Source organism: Anarhichas minor, unplaced genomic scaffold (assembly GCF_050575085.1).
Source record: "Anarhichas minor isolate MPS153535 unplaced genomic scaffold, ASM5057508v1 ptg000024l, whole genome shotgun sequence".
Lineage (NCBI taxonomy): Eukaryota > Metazoa > Chordata > Actinopteri > Perciformes > Anarhichadidae > Anarhichas > Anarhichas minor.
In genome coordinates, this window is record NW_027466470.1 from 1,382,512 (window position 1) to 1,395,675 (window position 13,164).

The following is a 13,164-nucleotide window of genomic DNA, read 5'->3' on the forward strand; positions in this document are numbered from 1 at the left end:
TAGAGAGAATGCAGCTTTAACACATGAAGAACAGCAGGTTGCCTCCTGGGTTCTACGAAACGTCTTTTAAATGAAACGCCCACATCAGCGATTTGTAAACCAGCTAACTTTCTTCGTAAACTTAAGTTTGGTCCCTTACCTAAAGTCTAATACATAAGTTCTTTATAGTATGAAACAATATGCACAAAAGAGGAAACATGACAGAATTCATCACCTACACTGCAGCTTCATATCTTCACTCAACATGTTTCCTCTCATCCGTATAATAACTCTGTCCTCCAGTCAGGGAATGAAAACAGAATTTGAATACACTTATATTTTTCCCTACTAAAATCTAAACCTTCCTTGATTCCTGATGCGTTGAGGAGTCTTCACGTCTCCAGGAATGCCACCGCAGCGCTTCACTAATAACCGTAGAGAACACGCGCTCTCCTCTCCTTAGCAACCACTCTTCTGCAGATGTCGGGTTTCCGTCCGTCAACAGTGATATTAAACATGAACTGTGGATCAGGATTGCTTTAATCGCCAAGTATAACGAATAAAGGAATTTGCCCCCCCCCCCCCCCCCCCACACTCCACTCTCTTACATTTCCTGCCGTCACTCATGCAGGTTGCAGAGCGCTTTAACGCTGATCCTGCAGAGTTTTTCTTTCTGTTTTCCTCCATCTGGTCTTCATTTCCCTCTCGGCACATTGATCTGGCTCCGTCTCTGAGAGATCTTATTCTTTGGACGGGTCCGACTGCCTGCATGCCTCCCTCTGTTCTACAGCTCCACCGTCAGCACTGACTGACGCCTTTCTGTAAACACAAGGTCTCTCTAGCTTCAGTCGTTGCTCTCTGTCACAGAGCCAGAGATTCACTTTAGGTCACTTTAACCAGTGACACTTATCTGCCATTCGTCTTTTATCAGGTGGAAGTAAGATATGTGATGTCATACAGCAAAGAGATACTCAATTTACAAACTGTCTGTTGAGTGTTGAACACTCTGTACATCTCTGTAGGTTTGTTGATTGTAGAAACGTTATGGTTCACTCTATATTTAACTAATCCAATTATTCATTTTCATGGTGGGAAGAAAAAACATCCATAAAAACTTCCTGAACTGCTCCTGCAGCGTAATCCAGTCCTCCATCTGTGAGCTCGGTCTGTTCCAAACCTTCAAACATACAGCTTCTGGGGTTTGAGGTGAGTCACACTGCCACACAGAAGCAGTGTACTTAGTCATATTTTGGCGCCTCCAAAAACTACATTTACAAATGAATGGGCGTGAATAATCTGAAGGAAAGAAGATGTGTTTGCTTTCTCTGGAGAGTCCCCTCATACCAGTTCCTTCATATTTAGTCCCCTTCTGTTATTCTACTTTTTAAATCTATAGAAATGAATTACACACACTGTCTTGGGTCGGACAGGATTTAATAGTCTGGAACCGCCAAGCGTTGGTCATTCTGTCCAACCTTTGGCATGAAAATGTTCACATTTAAACACATTGTTTGTCGTTAAAGGTCCAGTGTGGAGGATCTGGTGGCCTCTAGTGGTGAGGTTGCAGAATGCAACAAACTGAAACTTTTCCAAGCGTGTTGGAGAAATACGGAGGCCGAACCAAAAACACAAAAACGTGCAAGTTCCTCTTTACACTCTTAGAAAAGAATGTGCAAACTAGAACTATACAGGGTTCTCCGACTTGTCCCCATAAGAGATCCCTTTTTGGTTCTTGGTGGAACCTTTTATAAGGCTTTTTATCTGAAAAGGGAGGGATCTACTTACACATAAAAACCTATGTCTAAGAGCCAATACTTGGATTGTCTGATCTCCGTGAGGAGGAACCGCTTCCTGTGTAGATATAAACGGCTCGTTCTAAGCGAGCAGAAACACGATTGTTATTTTCAGGGGATTAAACACTAAAAAACACATTCTTATACATTTTATATTCCATTCCTGCCAATAGATCCCCCTAAATGCTCCAAACTGGACCTTTTAAAGTCCTAAATACCAGCACCAGACATCACACTGGTTGGAATTGTGTCAATCTGTATGTCCTCTGTCACTGATACCACAGTTTAAATACCTCAAACAAACAATGTAAATGTGGATATCAGGTTCACTGCGTCACCTCTGTGGTATGACTCTGGAGTATTTGACACCACACACGGAGGACGAGGGGCCGCGGATCATCGCGTCAGCCAATAGGGGGCCTTCTGATGACACTCACAGCCAATTAGCTCTCAGCCAGGGCGCTGCCGTGGAAACTGTTACCAGGATCGGAGCAACAGGGGATCTAACTGAGTCCAAATGGTTGTAATTCATGGAGTTCAGGGGAGGCGGGACTCTACCGAAGAGGTAGCGACACTGACCTCCAGTCTGCTGCTGAAGGAACTCTTCCTGGTGACGTGTGTCTTGGTAAGAAGGTTCATGGCAGCAGGTCAGACGTAGATTCAAGTTAGTTTTTCTTAATATAGTATTTCACTTTATTTATTGGACCTTCACGAACATTTTACGAGCTCCATTTAAAATGAGAGAAATATCCAAAAGGGCAAATAAATGAAACAAAATATAAATAATAAATCCGAGACATCTCAAAGACTCAGAGTTCTCCAGATGGAGGCTGTTTAAAACGTGTACGTTCATGACAGCTGTCACAAGGTGTGAAAGAGTCGCAGCGTGTCTCTCCGTCGACTCTCCCCAAATACTATAAACAACCTCAAGTAGAAATCCCAAACACTGCAGACTCTACATCAGCGTCCACAAAGACGTTTACACGGCGAGCGGATGCACGAGATCAGTGCCACTGAATACTGTTTACACTGCTGCAGGAAGACGACCTTTCACCTGAGCAGAGATCTGTTTACACTGAGCGATAACACGCATGGTGATTCATGATCCACTGTACTTCACCGTAACGACGTCCCCCCCCCACTTCTCCTGGGGCTCATCTGCTCCGGCGGGACGCTCCAGGAGCTCTTATTTGTCATGTAAATACACCTCAACTGCCATTCAAATGTATTTGCATGGCAGCCGAATGTGGGTCAGTCAGTCAGTAGGCGTGGACGTGTGAGGGGAGATTAGTGCGAGGGGTTTACTGACGCCATCGTGTACTTTAGATCCCATTGTTGTAATACATTACAAGCTTTTCATAATGCATTGTGATCATTATTATGTGATTATGTCTGTCAGTAAAGTGAACAAATATAATGAAACCTTTGGAAGAACAACACAACACATTTTCATATACATGTTTACTTCCCTTAAGCCGAACAATGACCACTGAGCTTAACTTCTAATCACATTATCATGATTATAATACATTATCACCTTCTCATAATGCACTGTCATCATTTGTAAATCATTTAATGTGATTGCAGCTTTAAGGAAAGTAAACACGAATCATTACATCTTTGCAAGAACAAAATAAAACATTTTATGATTCATTTTTACTTCACTTAAAGCAAACAATGACCACTTAGGAGTTTAAATACATTATGATCCTTGCACCAACCAATAGATCTGAGAGTGACCGGCTTTTGTGAAGTTTTATGATGATGTCATTATAAAATGCTTTGTATTGTGTAATGATCATTTCTATAAAGCATTGTGGGTATTTATGAGTGCTTATGGTTATACAGTGTTTTGTGTGTTTTTTATATTTGTAACGTCACTGTGAAGCAGCATTTCAGGAGTTTTAATGCTTCTGTAATATATACAGAACATATATATATATATTATAGTTAAAGCAGGATGTTTAACCAGGATGTAGCTCATAAACTGTCTAAACTAATGTTTGCTCTGGTGGGAGTGGTTCATGATGATGAGATGGTTTTAATGGCTTTTTGTAACGCGTGGTGTTCTGTTGGGCTCATCGTTTAGCTTTGTTTTCTACACACTGCTGCTGTGTGATGCTGCTGCTGTGATGCTGCTGCGTGATGCTGCTGTGTGATGCTGCTGCTGTGTGATGCTGCTGTGTGATGCTGCTGCTGTGTGATGCTGCTGCTGTGTGATGCTGCTGCTGTGTGATGCTGCTGCTGTGATGCTGCTGCTGTGTGATGCTGCTGCTGTGTGATGCTGCTACGTGATGCTGCTGCTGCTGTGATGCTGCTGCTGTGTGATGCTGCTGTGTGATGCTGCTGCTGTGTGATGCTGCTGCTGTGTGATGCTGCTGTGTGATGCTGCTGCTGTGTGATGCTGCTGCTGTGTGATGCTGCTGCTGTGATGCTGCTGCTGCTGTGATGCTGCTGCTGTGTGATGCTGCTGTGTGATGCTGCTGCTGTGTGATGCTGCTGCTGTGTGATGCTGCTACGTGATGCTGCTGTGTGATGCTGCTGCTGCGTGATGCTGCTGTGTGATGATGCTGCTGTGTGATGCTGCTGCGTGATGCTGCTGCTGTGTGATGCTGCTGCGTGATGCTGCTGTGTGATGCTGCTGCTGTGTGATGCTGCTGCGTGATGCTGCTGCGTGATGCTGCTGCTGTGTGATGCTGCTGCTGTGTGATGCTGCTGTGTGATGCTGCTGTGTGATGCTGCTGCGTGATGCTGCTGTGTGATGCTGCTGCTGTGTGATGCTGCTGCTGCGTGATGCTGCTGCTGCGTGATGCTGCTGCTGCGTGATGCTGCTGCTGTGTGATGCTGCTGCTGTGTGATGCTGCTGCGTGATGCTGCTGCTGCGTGATGCTGCTGCTGTGTGATGCTGCTGCTGTGTGATGCTGCTGCTGCGTGATGCTGCTGCTGCGTGATGCTGCTGCTGTGTGATGCTGCTGCTGTGTGATGCTGCTGTGTGATGCTGCTGCGTGATGCTGCTGTGTGATGCTGCTGCTGTGTGATGCTGCTGCTGCGTGATGCTGCTGCTGCGTGATGCTGCTGCTGTGTGATGCTGCTGCTGTGTGATGCTGCTGCTGTGTGATGCTGCTGCTGCGTGATGCTGCTGCTGCGTGATGCTGCTGCTGTGTGATGCTGCTGCTGTGTGATGCTGCTGCTGCGTGATGCTGCTGCTGCGTGATGCTGCTGCTGTGTGATGCTGCTGCTGTGTGATGCTGCTGTGTGATGCTGCTGCGTGATGCTGCTGTGTGATGCTGCTGCTGTGTGATGCTGCTGCTGCGTGATGCTGCTGCTGCGTGATGCTGCTGCTGTGTGATGCTGCTGCTGTGTGATGCTGCTGCTGCGTGATGCTGCTGCTGCGTGATGCTGCTGCTGTGTGATGCTGCTGCTGTGTGATGCTGCTGCGTGATGCTGCTGCTGCGTGATGCTGCTGCGTGATGCTGCTGCTGTGTGATGCTGCTGCGTGATGCTGCTGCTGCGTGATGCTGCTGCGTGATGCTGCTGCTGTGTGATGCTGCTGCTGCGTGATGCTGCTGCGTGATGCTGCTGCTGTGTGATGCTGCTGCTGTGTGATGCTGCTGTGTGATGCTGCTGCTGCGTGATGCTGCTGCTGCGTGATGCTGCTGCGTGATGCTGCTGCTGTGTGATGCTGCTGCGTGATGCTGCTGCTGCGTGATGCTGCTGCTGTGTGATGCTGCTGCTGTGTGATGCTGCTGTGTGATGCTGCTGCTGTGTGATGCTGCTGCTGTGTGATGCTGCTGCGTGATGCTGCTGCTGCGTGATGCTGCTGCTGCGTGATGCTGCTGTGTGATGCTGCTGCTGTGTGATGCTGCTGCTGTGTGATGCTGCTGCGTGATGCTGCTGCTGTGTGATGCTGCTGTGTGATGCTGCTGCGTGATGCTGCTGCTGTGTGATGCTGCTGCTGTGTGATGCTGCTGCTGTGTGATGCTGCTGCGTGATGCTGCTGCTGTGTGATGCTGCTGTGTGATGCTGCTGCGTGATGCTGCTGCTGTGTGATGCTGCTGCTGCGTGATGCTGCTGTGTGATGCTGCTGCGTGATGCTGCTGCTGTGTGATGCTGCTGCTGTGTGATGCTGCTGCTGCGTGATGCTGCTGTGTGATGCTGCTGCGTGATGCTGCTGCTGTGTGATGCTGCTGCTGTGTGATGCTGCTGCTGCGTGATGCTGCTGTGTGATGCTGCTGTGTGATGCTGCTGCGTGATGCTGCTGCTGTGTGATGCTGCTGCTGTGTGATGCTGCTGTGTGATGCTGCTGTGTGATGCTGCTGCTGTGTGATGCTGCTGCTGTGTGATGCTGCTGTGTGATGCTGCTGCGTGATGCTGCTGGTAATACGACCTCCACCAGCACTGCAGGCTACTGCTGATGCTTCCACTCACTTCTTCTACTGCTCCTTCTTTTGTGTGCTGTCATATTAACATGGCATATTTGGGTTAACCCTTGGAAACCCGGAGCAGTTTCTGGGCGTTTTTCACTCCTGTCACATCTTTCACTGTGATGTAAAGTCCTGCTCCTCTATGGAAACAGAACAATCATGGCTAGAAGTAGAGAGAACTAGAACATGTCTTTAGTGCAGAATAACAGTCAGATCGTTCCTGAGAAGCTCCCTTCAGCTTCTCCAACACGTCGCGCTCTGCGGCACTAAACTGCTCCGCCAGGCTGATTTCATTGCTGGTATTCTCTTCATGCCCATTAACCCAATTATCCTCATTATGGCTGTAATGTGAGTTCTCCACTTTAGAGCTCTGAACACAGTTCCACCTCAGGCATGGCAGCCCCCTCATCCAAACTAAACAGTGTTTGGGAACCTTTCACCCTGATTGATCTCTATAATGAGGAGAAGGAGTCCTGTGTTTTTAATTTATCTGCTTGTTTTAGCAAGATTCTGAGACTTTGAAGCGCCGCTCATGAAATAACAGGTAATGAAACAATAACAGACGCTACTGTGTGGACGCAGAGGAACCGGATTCACTGGAACAAGCACAATAAACAGGAGGAAGTCAGAAACGTGTGAACTACGAGTTCGTGGGACTAAAACTAGACACTGAAACGTGTGATTATACTGTGACGGACGTGACGGACAGCCCTGTGTGCTTCAGAGGTCGTCTTGTGTTTTTAGGGTTCGGTGGAGATGACCAGGATAAGGAGATGCTCAGCAGAGCAACAGGTCCTCCCCTCTCCGTCTCTTTCCTCTAAATGCATTTCATCGTCTCCTGCAGGCAGCAGAGCTCACCTCCTAATGTGTGCTGATGGCATTTTCACTTTCGGTCCATGTCGCACGGACAAAATGTTCTCCACCTCAGACAACTGATGAAGACAAACGTCATCTTTGTCCCCCCCCCCCCCCCCACACACACTTCTAATATGTCTTCCAAAAAAAAAATCAATCTTCAAATTTTGAGGGTTTAGAAGCTTTTCGGTCTACACATCCTCGTACAACAGTTCGTATGACATCTTACGCAACAGATTCACACATCGGCTTGTATGTGCAACATACCTTGTGTTTGTGCAGTGTTTAGGCAACAGGACCACTCGGTCAGGTTTAGGAAGAGATCGTGGTTTAGGTTAAAATAAGACCACAGAGGGGCCAGAAGGGAGTTGGATGAGTCCAACAACCAGCCATCTCTTTATCCAGCGGACCCGTTTGTTCTCCGTGTGAAACGAGAAGTCAACGTTGATTTATTTGTCGTGTAACTCGCACACTTCAATAACGGCGGTTCTGTAGTTATTTGAACCCAAACAACGATCTTTATTAAACTTAACTAAGTGAGTCTGTTGACTAAACCTTAAAACGTGTTGCTGGACTTTCGTAGGAAAACGCAGGAAAAATGATGAGTAGCGTTGTGTGAGGACACGCTGCTGAATCAAGACTGTGATCAGAGGGTTCAGGATGAAAGCATGTCAGTTTAGGGTTTGCACACTAAAGAACAGGGTGTGTTTATGTACAAACCAAATGAGAAAATATGCATTAGTCACATTTACAAACTGTGTATTCATTTTACTCTTCCGTAGTGTTTTTAATGTTATTTTAAAGTAACAACCAATGTAAGATGTGTTGTCTCTGAATGTGTGAGAGATGGAAAACTCTCCTCTGTCTGCTTCCTCTCAGTGTTTACTGGATTTGACAGCATCACTATTTCATGCTGACGTTGGTGTTTGAAAAGAAGAAACACCTTAAAAAGCTTCTCCAACCTTTGTCTGCCCGACCAGATGAAGCTTCTAACCTTTTACACCGAGGCCGGTGGTAGAAACATCCAGTTGTTCCCTCAGATACATGCTGATGTGTTTTTTCCACTGCTTGCCTATTTATGCATTAGTCACCACCGCAGCAGCGGAGCGGCTGCCAACACGTATTCTGGCTCCACCAGCTTCTATTTCAGCAGGTTTGGTTTTGTTGTGCTTTGAACTTTGAAACATGAAGCTGGTTTATGAAAACCTGCAGTTTGAAGGAGAGGCGCTGAAAAGAGAAAAGCAGAAGGTCAAACGTGTTGCTGAGCTTTCACGACCCGCCGAGTAGAACCGGTGAAGGAGGATCTGTTGGTTTAGTAGCGTCACGCATTATGACTCTGTGCTTGTGTCCGAGGAACCGGATCAACGTGCAGCCTTCAGCCCGTCTGAGCTTCCACCTGAGCAGCGACAGGCAGCAGAGATGTTTGGCTCTGGTCTTAGACTATTACATGACAAGTAATGACGTTTAGCTTCAGATCTGAGTTATTGCACTCGTCATCAGAGCGGTTTTTAGAAAAATGATGTTCTGCAACTTTTGCAACGGCTTTAAAATGCAGATTTTCATTTTTAATTCAATCTGTTGAAGAAAGAACTTTCACCACCTTCATACCTTCTTCTGTCACTAAACACAAACACACACACACACACACACACACACACACACACACACACACACACACACACACACACTTTATTATCCTCTCCAGATGCTAAACAACTGTCAATTCCTCAGAGTAGATACGTCTTCATTGAGATGCATGACTCTCCTTCTTTTTCTAAGTACCGCGATGTTTAAATGTAGTCTGTAAGTTGCACTCAGTGCAGTTCTCCTCCGTTTCTGACATGTTATCTGATTAACACTCGGGGGGCAAATGTACAAAAGGGTTGAGCAGCTTTTGCTTCCTCTAAATCTCTGCAAATAAGACAACAGAAAGCACCAGCGAAAAGGTGAAATGCTCCTTTAAGTGCGCTGCCGAGCAAATAGCGTCTCGGGGCTCCTGTGATATTTGCACGTATTTAAATGAGGTCATATGGACACATTTGGTGCAAAATCGTCACATTTCAATGCAAATTAGACTCATTTTAAAAACTCTCATAGCTACATGCATCCTTCTGTTCAGTCTGAAGTTGAACTTTTGAAAACTCAACTGGGACGTTGAATCCCAAACACGGTTTCTCTTCCTGACGTTGTGAAGGACGCCTCTGCTCCTCGCCGGTCAGGACCTGTAGCTCAACATGTGAACACTGCATTGGTCTGTTTGACTCTATTGTTCTGCCTACAAAGGCAACATTTATACTTTGCCACTTGCATAGTTGCACTCAGCTGCAGATAGCGGTTGCAAGTTAGTCAGTGAGTTAGTTTCTTGCATGTTGGTCTCAGAAAGACACGCTATTGGCTCAACAGCTTCAAACGACTCACCTGATCACAGCACTGCATGGGTGAACGTGTTCGTACCTCCTCCTCAGGGTTCCACGTATTAAGATGCATGCGCGCTGATATTTTCCTTCATGCTTATGTTCTAACACGCCGTCTCTCCTGATCCCCAGACCTACATCGGCTCCATCCTGGCGGCGGTGAACCCTTACCAGCCTCTCGCCGGCCTCTACGACCGGCCGGCGATGGAGCTGTACAGCCGGCACCACCTCGGCGAAATCTCCCCGCACATCTTCGCCGTGGCCAACGAGTGCTACCGCTCGCTGTGGAAGAGGCTGCAGAACCAGTGTGTCCTGATCAGGTAGGTCTCGCCTGGTTCTCTCGGCTTTATTTGGCGTTTGGTTAGTTTGTCTTTTTTAAAGCTTTGCCGATGGATTTTCTTGCCACTAGGGGGCGGAAGATCTCCCACACACGCTGACAGACACATACATCTAACTAGATGTATAGAGATGTTGCCATTGCGAGACGTGTCTTTGTCTCCACATCCTCCTAATAGTTTCCCAAGTGTTGCTGACCAACCAGCAGCGAATGGCCAGTCAGGATATCCGTACCTCTTCTTGTCAGAGGTTAAATCGAGCCCTCTAATTGGCCGTTAGAATAAACTGCCTCGGTCTTAAGCTCGTTTAGTCGCTCTGCCCTCCGTGTGCCAAACACTTTGATCAAGTTTCAAGTCTCCTGGGTGGTTTGGCTGCAGCTCTGAGGATCTGACCGCCACACGACACACGCACACACACACACACACACACACACACACACACACACTCAGTTACTATCTCCATCCGCTGTCCGCCGCTTTCCTTCCTCACATCCTTCCTCTTTGATTTTAGCTGGACGACTTTCACATCCTCCGTCGCTCCATTGTTTCATCAGACGGACGAAGACGTCCTCTTCTTCCTGACTTCAGAAACAGTTATTTTTACATGTCAGAAATGATAATATTTGGATGCGGGGGACATCACAGTGCTCGACTCTGTGGGAACTGTTGTGTTTGTGGTCATCGAGGTGTCCTGAATACGTGGACAGTGGACGTTGATCAGTCCTTTGGGGACATGGGGACGTCAAAGTCACAAGTCTAATAAAAGAGTTTAAATACATTTAGAATCTGTGAATGTCACTGTGGAGCTGATTGGGACCAGGGACAAAGACGTTTTATTTAATCTGATCAGTCACGTGACGCCCACACCTGGTCACTGTATATGCAGTACGGATCAGTTATTATTATTTACAACCCTCTGAACCCCAGAACCCGCCGGCGGGATTGTAAAGCATGTTTTCTTTAAACAATCTCCAAAACTGCACTGGTTGTCCTGCCAGAAGCTGTCATTATTGTCAGATTTTCATCTTTCCGACAGTCTTTGAACACATCATGTGCAACGAACATTTCAGTCACAAAAAGCAGCTAAAACGAAGCTTAACATTGTGAGATTTCAACAAAAACATTTGATTCTTCATGTCTCATTTAACATCTCGCCTCAAAGAAAATGTTTATTCCAAACAGATTCTGTGAAAAACATTAAATTCTGAGCTCCTCAGTGAAACTGTGAAGCCGTGATCGTGACAAAGAAATCTGTGAAACTTTGACTGAACTTCAGGCTGCTGAACACAGAGGAGAGAAGAGAGAGGAGAGAGGAGGAGAGAGGAGGAGAGAGAGGAGAGGAGAGAGGAGAGAGGAGAGAGGAGAGAGGAGAGGAGAGAGCAGGAGAGAGGAGGAGAGAGGAGGAGAGAGAGGAGAGGAGAGAGGAGAGAGGAGAGAGGAGAGAGGAGAGGAGAGAGGAGAGGAGAGAGGAGAGAGCAGAGAGGAGAGGAGAGGAGAGAGCAGAGAGGAGAGGAGAGGAGAGAGGATAGAGGAGGAGAGAGGAGAGAGGAGGAGAGGAGAGAGGAGAGGAGAGAGGAGGAGAGGAGAGAGGAGAGGATAGAGGAGGAGAGAGGAGAGAGGAGGAGAGGAGAGAGGAGAGGAGAGAGGATAGAGGAGGAGAGAGGAGAGAGGAGGAGAGGAGAGAGGAGAGGAGGAGAGAGGAGAGGAGAGAGGAGAGAGAGGAGAGGCTGGAAGTAGAGGCTGTTAAATGTGATTAGTTCAATATAATAGCACGTAGAGCCTCCATTTTCTTTTTTACACTTCTAGACACTGTATATATACTGGATGTATAGATATAGAGAGACTTTTTATGATTTATGTCATTCTAACTGTTATTGAGCAGGACTATATAAAAATGTGACGGGAGCAAAACATGCCCCATTACTGCTTTGGGGTTCAGAGGGTTCAAGATTCATAACTCCAAGATGCACTTGATGGAAATCATCCTGATAATATTAGTCTTGCCTGACGTCTTCAGACACCAAAGATCACCCAAGAAACGGAGCATTCAAATCTTGTAGACTTTTGGAAAGCACCTTAAAAGCACCTTTGTCCAGAGAGAACTGAACTCAGCAGCATTGGACCTTTTCCTGTGTCGTGTCTGGTCACGGGTCAGTCAGGAAGTGCTGCGTGAGGTTTACTGACAGTCAACGGTTCAAGCTCAACTAGTTCAGCAAACTTGTAAAACCAAGCAGAATGAGATGCAAACAGTTAGGAGGTGTGAGGGGGGGGGGGGCGGTGCAGTTTTCTGATAATTAGCTGGCATTAGTTTACAGCCCCGGTTTCATTGGCATTGTGGGTAATGAGACCCACATGTCCACTTTTAAACGTCAGCTGGTTTGAGTTTATGAACGGTGGCTTTGCTTTCTTTGCTAACGACGTTCTCATTGTGAGAATTCATGATGAGAATTCTCAGTTTACTTCCATCAGTGTTGCCATCGCTCTGATTCGTGGCTCTGTAGCTGAAGCATCGGCGGATCAACGTGAGCAGCTCGTCCACCAGAGAAACATCCCTGCTTCTCTCCGATCCAGATAATTCAGGCACATTTGCATGAAGACAGTGAAGATATCGGATTACGGTAGAAGTTTTATCGTAGGTTGTAAATTTCAACAAAACAAAACAAAAAAACACAACAGAACTACTTTGTCGGGTTTAGTTTATAATGACCACGTTTGTTACATTACTCAAACTATGGATTTAAATTAGAAATTGGTGAACTTTTTTTTTGTTTTTCACGCGTGACATGAACAGCAGTCTCCTGGGTGAAAGTCCCGTGTTTGTTTGACTCGACCGTCCACCCCGACCTCCTCATTATGTGGACTTCTGCGCAATATTGTTAGTTTGTCAAACGCGTTATGATCTCTGTCAGTAACCTGGTTACTTGTTTGTTTGGTTTTGACCTGAATAAGCTAACTCAGCAGAATGACTCCCATGCATTGCTATTGACGTGTGAAAACCCAGCAGCTCTGCGTGTGCAGTCTCACCTCGCGTGCTCCCTCAGTCGTCCTCCGGTCTGAGTTTTCTCCGTCCTTCTGCTGAGGACACAGCAACTCTTTTGTCCTGCAGGATGTCGGTCGGTGGGAAGAACGTGCACCGGGGCGCTCACAGCGAGGCGTAAACACAAACATGTCATATCGTTGTTGGGGAAAGGCCCCCGAGCTCCACAATGCTGCCATTCTGTCCACGGAGACGTATCGCTGCTACAGATCTGCTTCCTGTTTGTCCTTCTCACACTGGTCCATGCTGCTTTTAATGCTGCAACAGGCGAATGTCCCTCGAGACTTCAGCAATCCGATCTGTTCTTGAACATTTTTCAATTACTTC

At 46.8% G+C, this 13,164-nt stretch overlaps 1 protein-coding gene across 1 annotated transcript in view; it reads left to right on the forward strand.

The window, feature by feature from the left end:
• Nucleotides 1–13,164, forward strand: part of myo10 (myosin X) — a 106,448-nt gene that overhangs the window by 49,418 nt on the left and 43,866 nt on the right. The window contains exon 4 of the mRNA XM_076098006.1: nucleotides 9,598–9,785. Within this exon, the coding sequence (XP_075954121.1) occupies nucleotides 9,598–9,785 (188 nt within the window). The remainder of the gene's footprint in view (nucleotides 1–9,597; nucleotides 9,786–13,164) is intronic.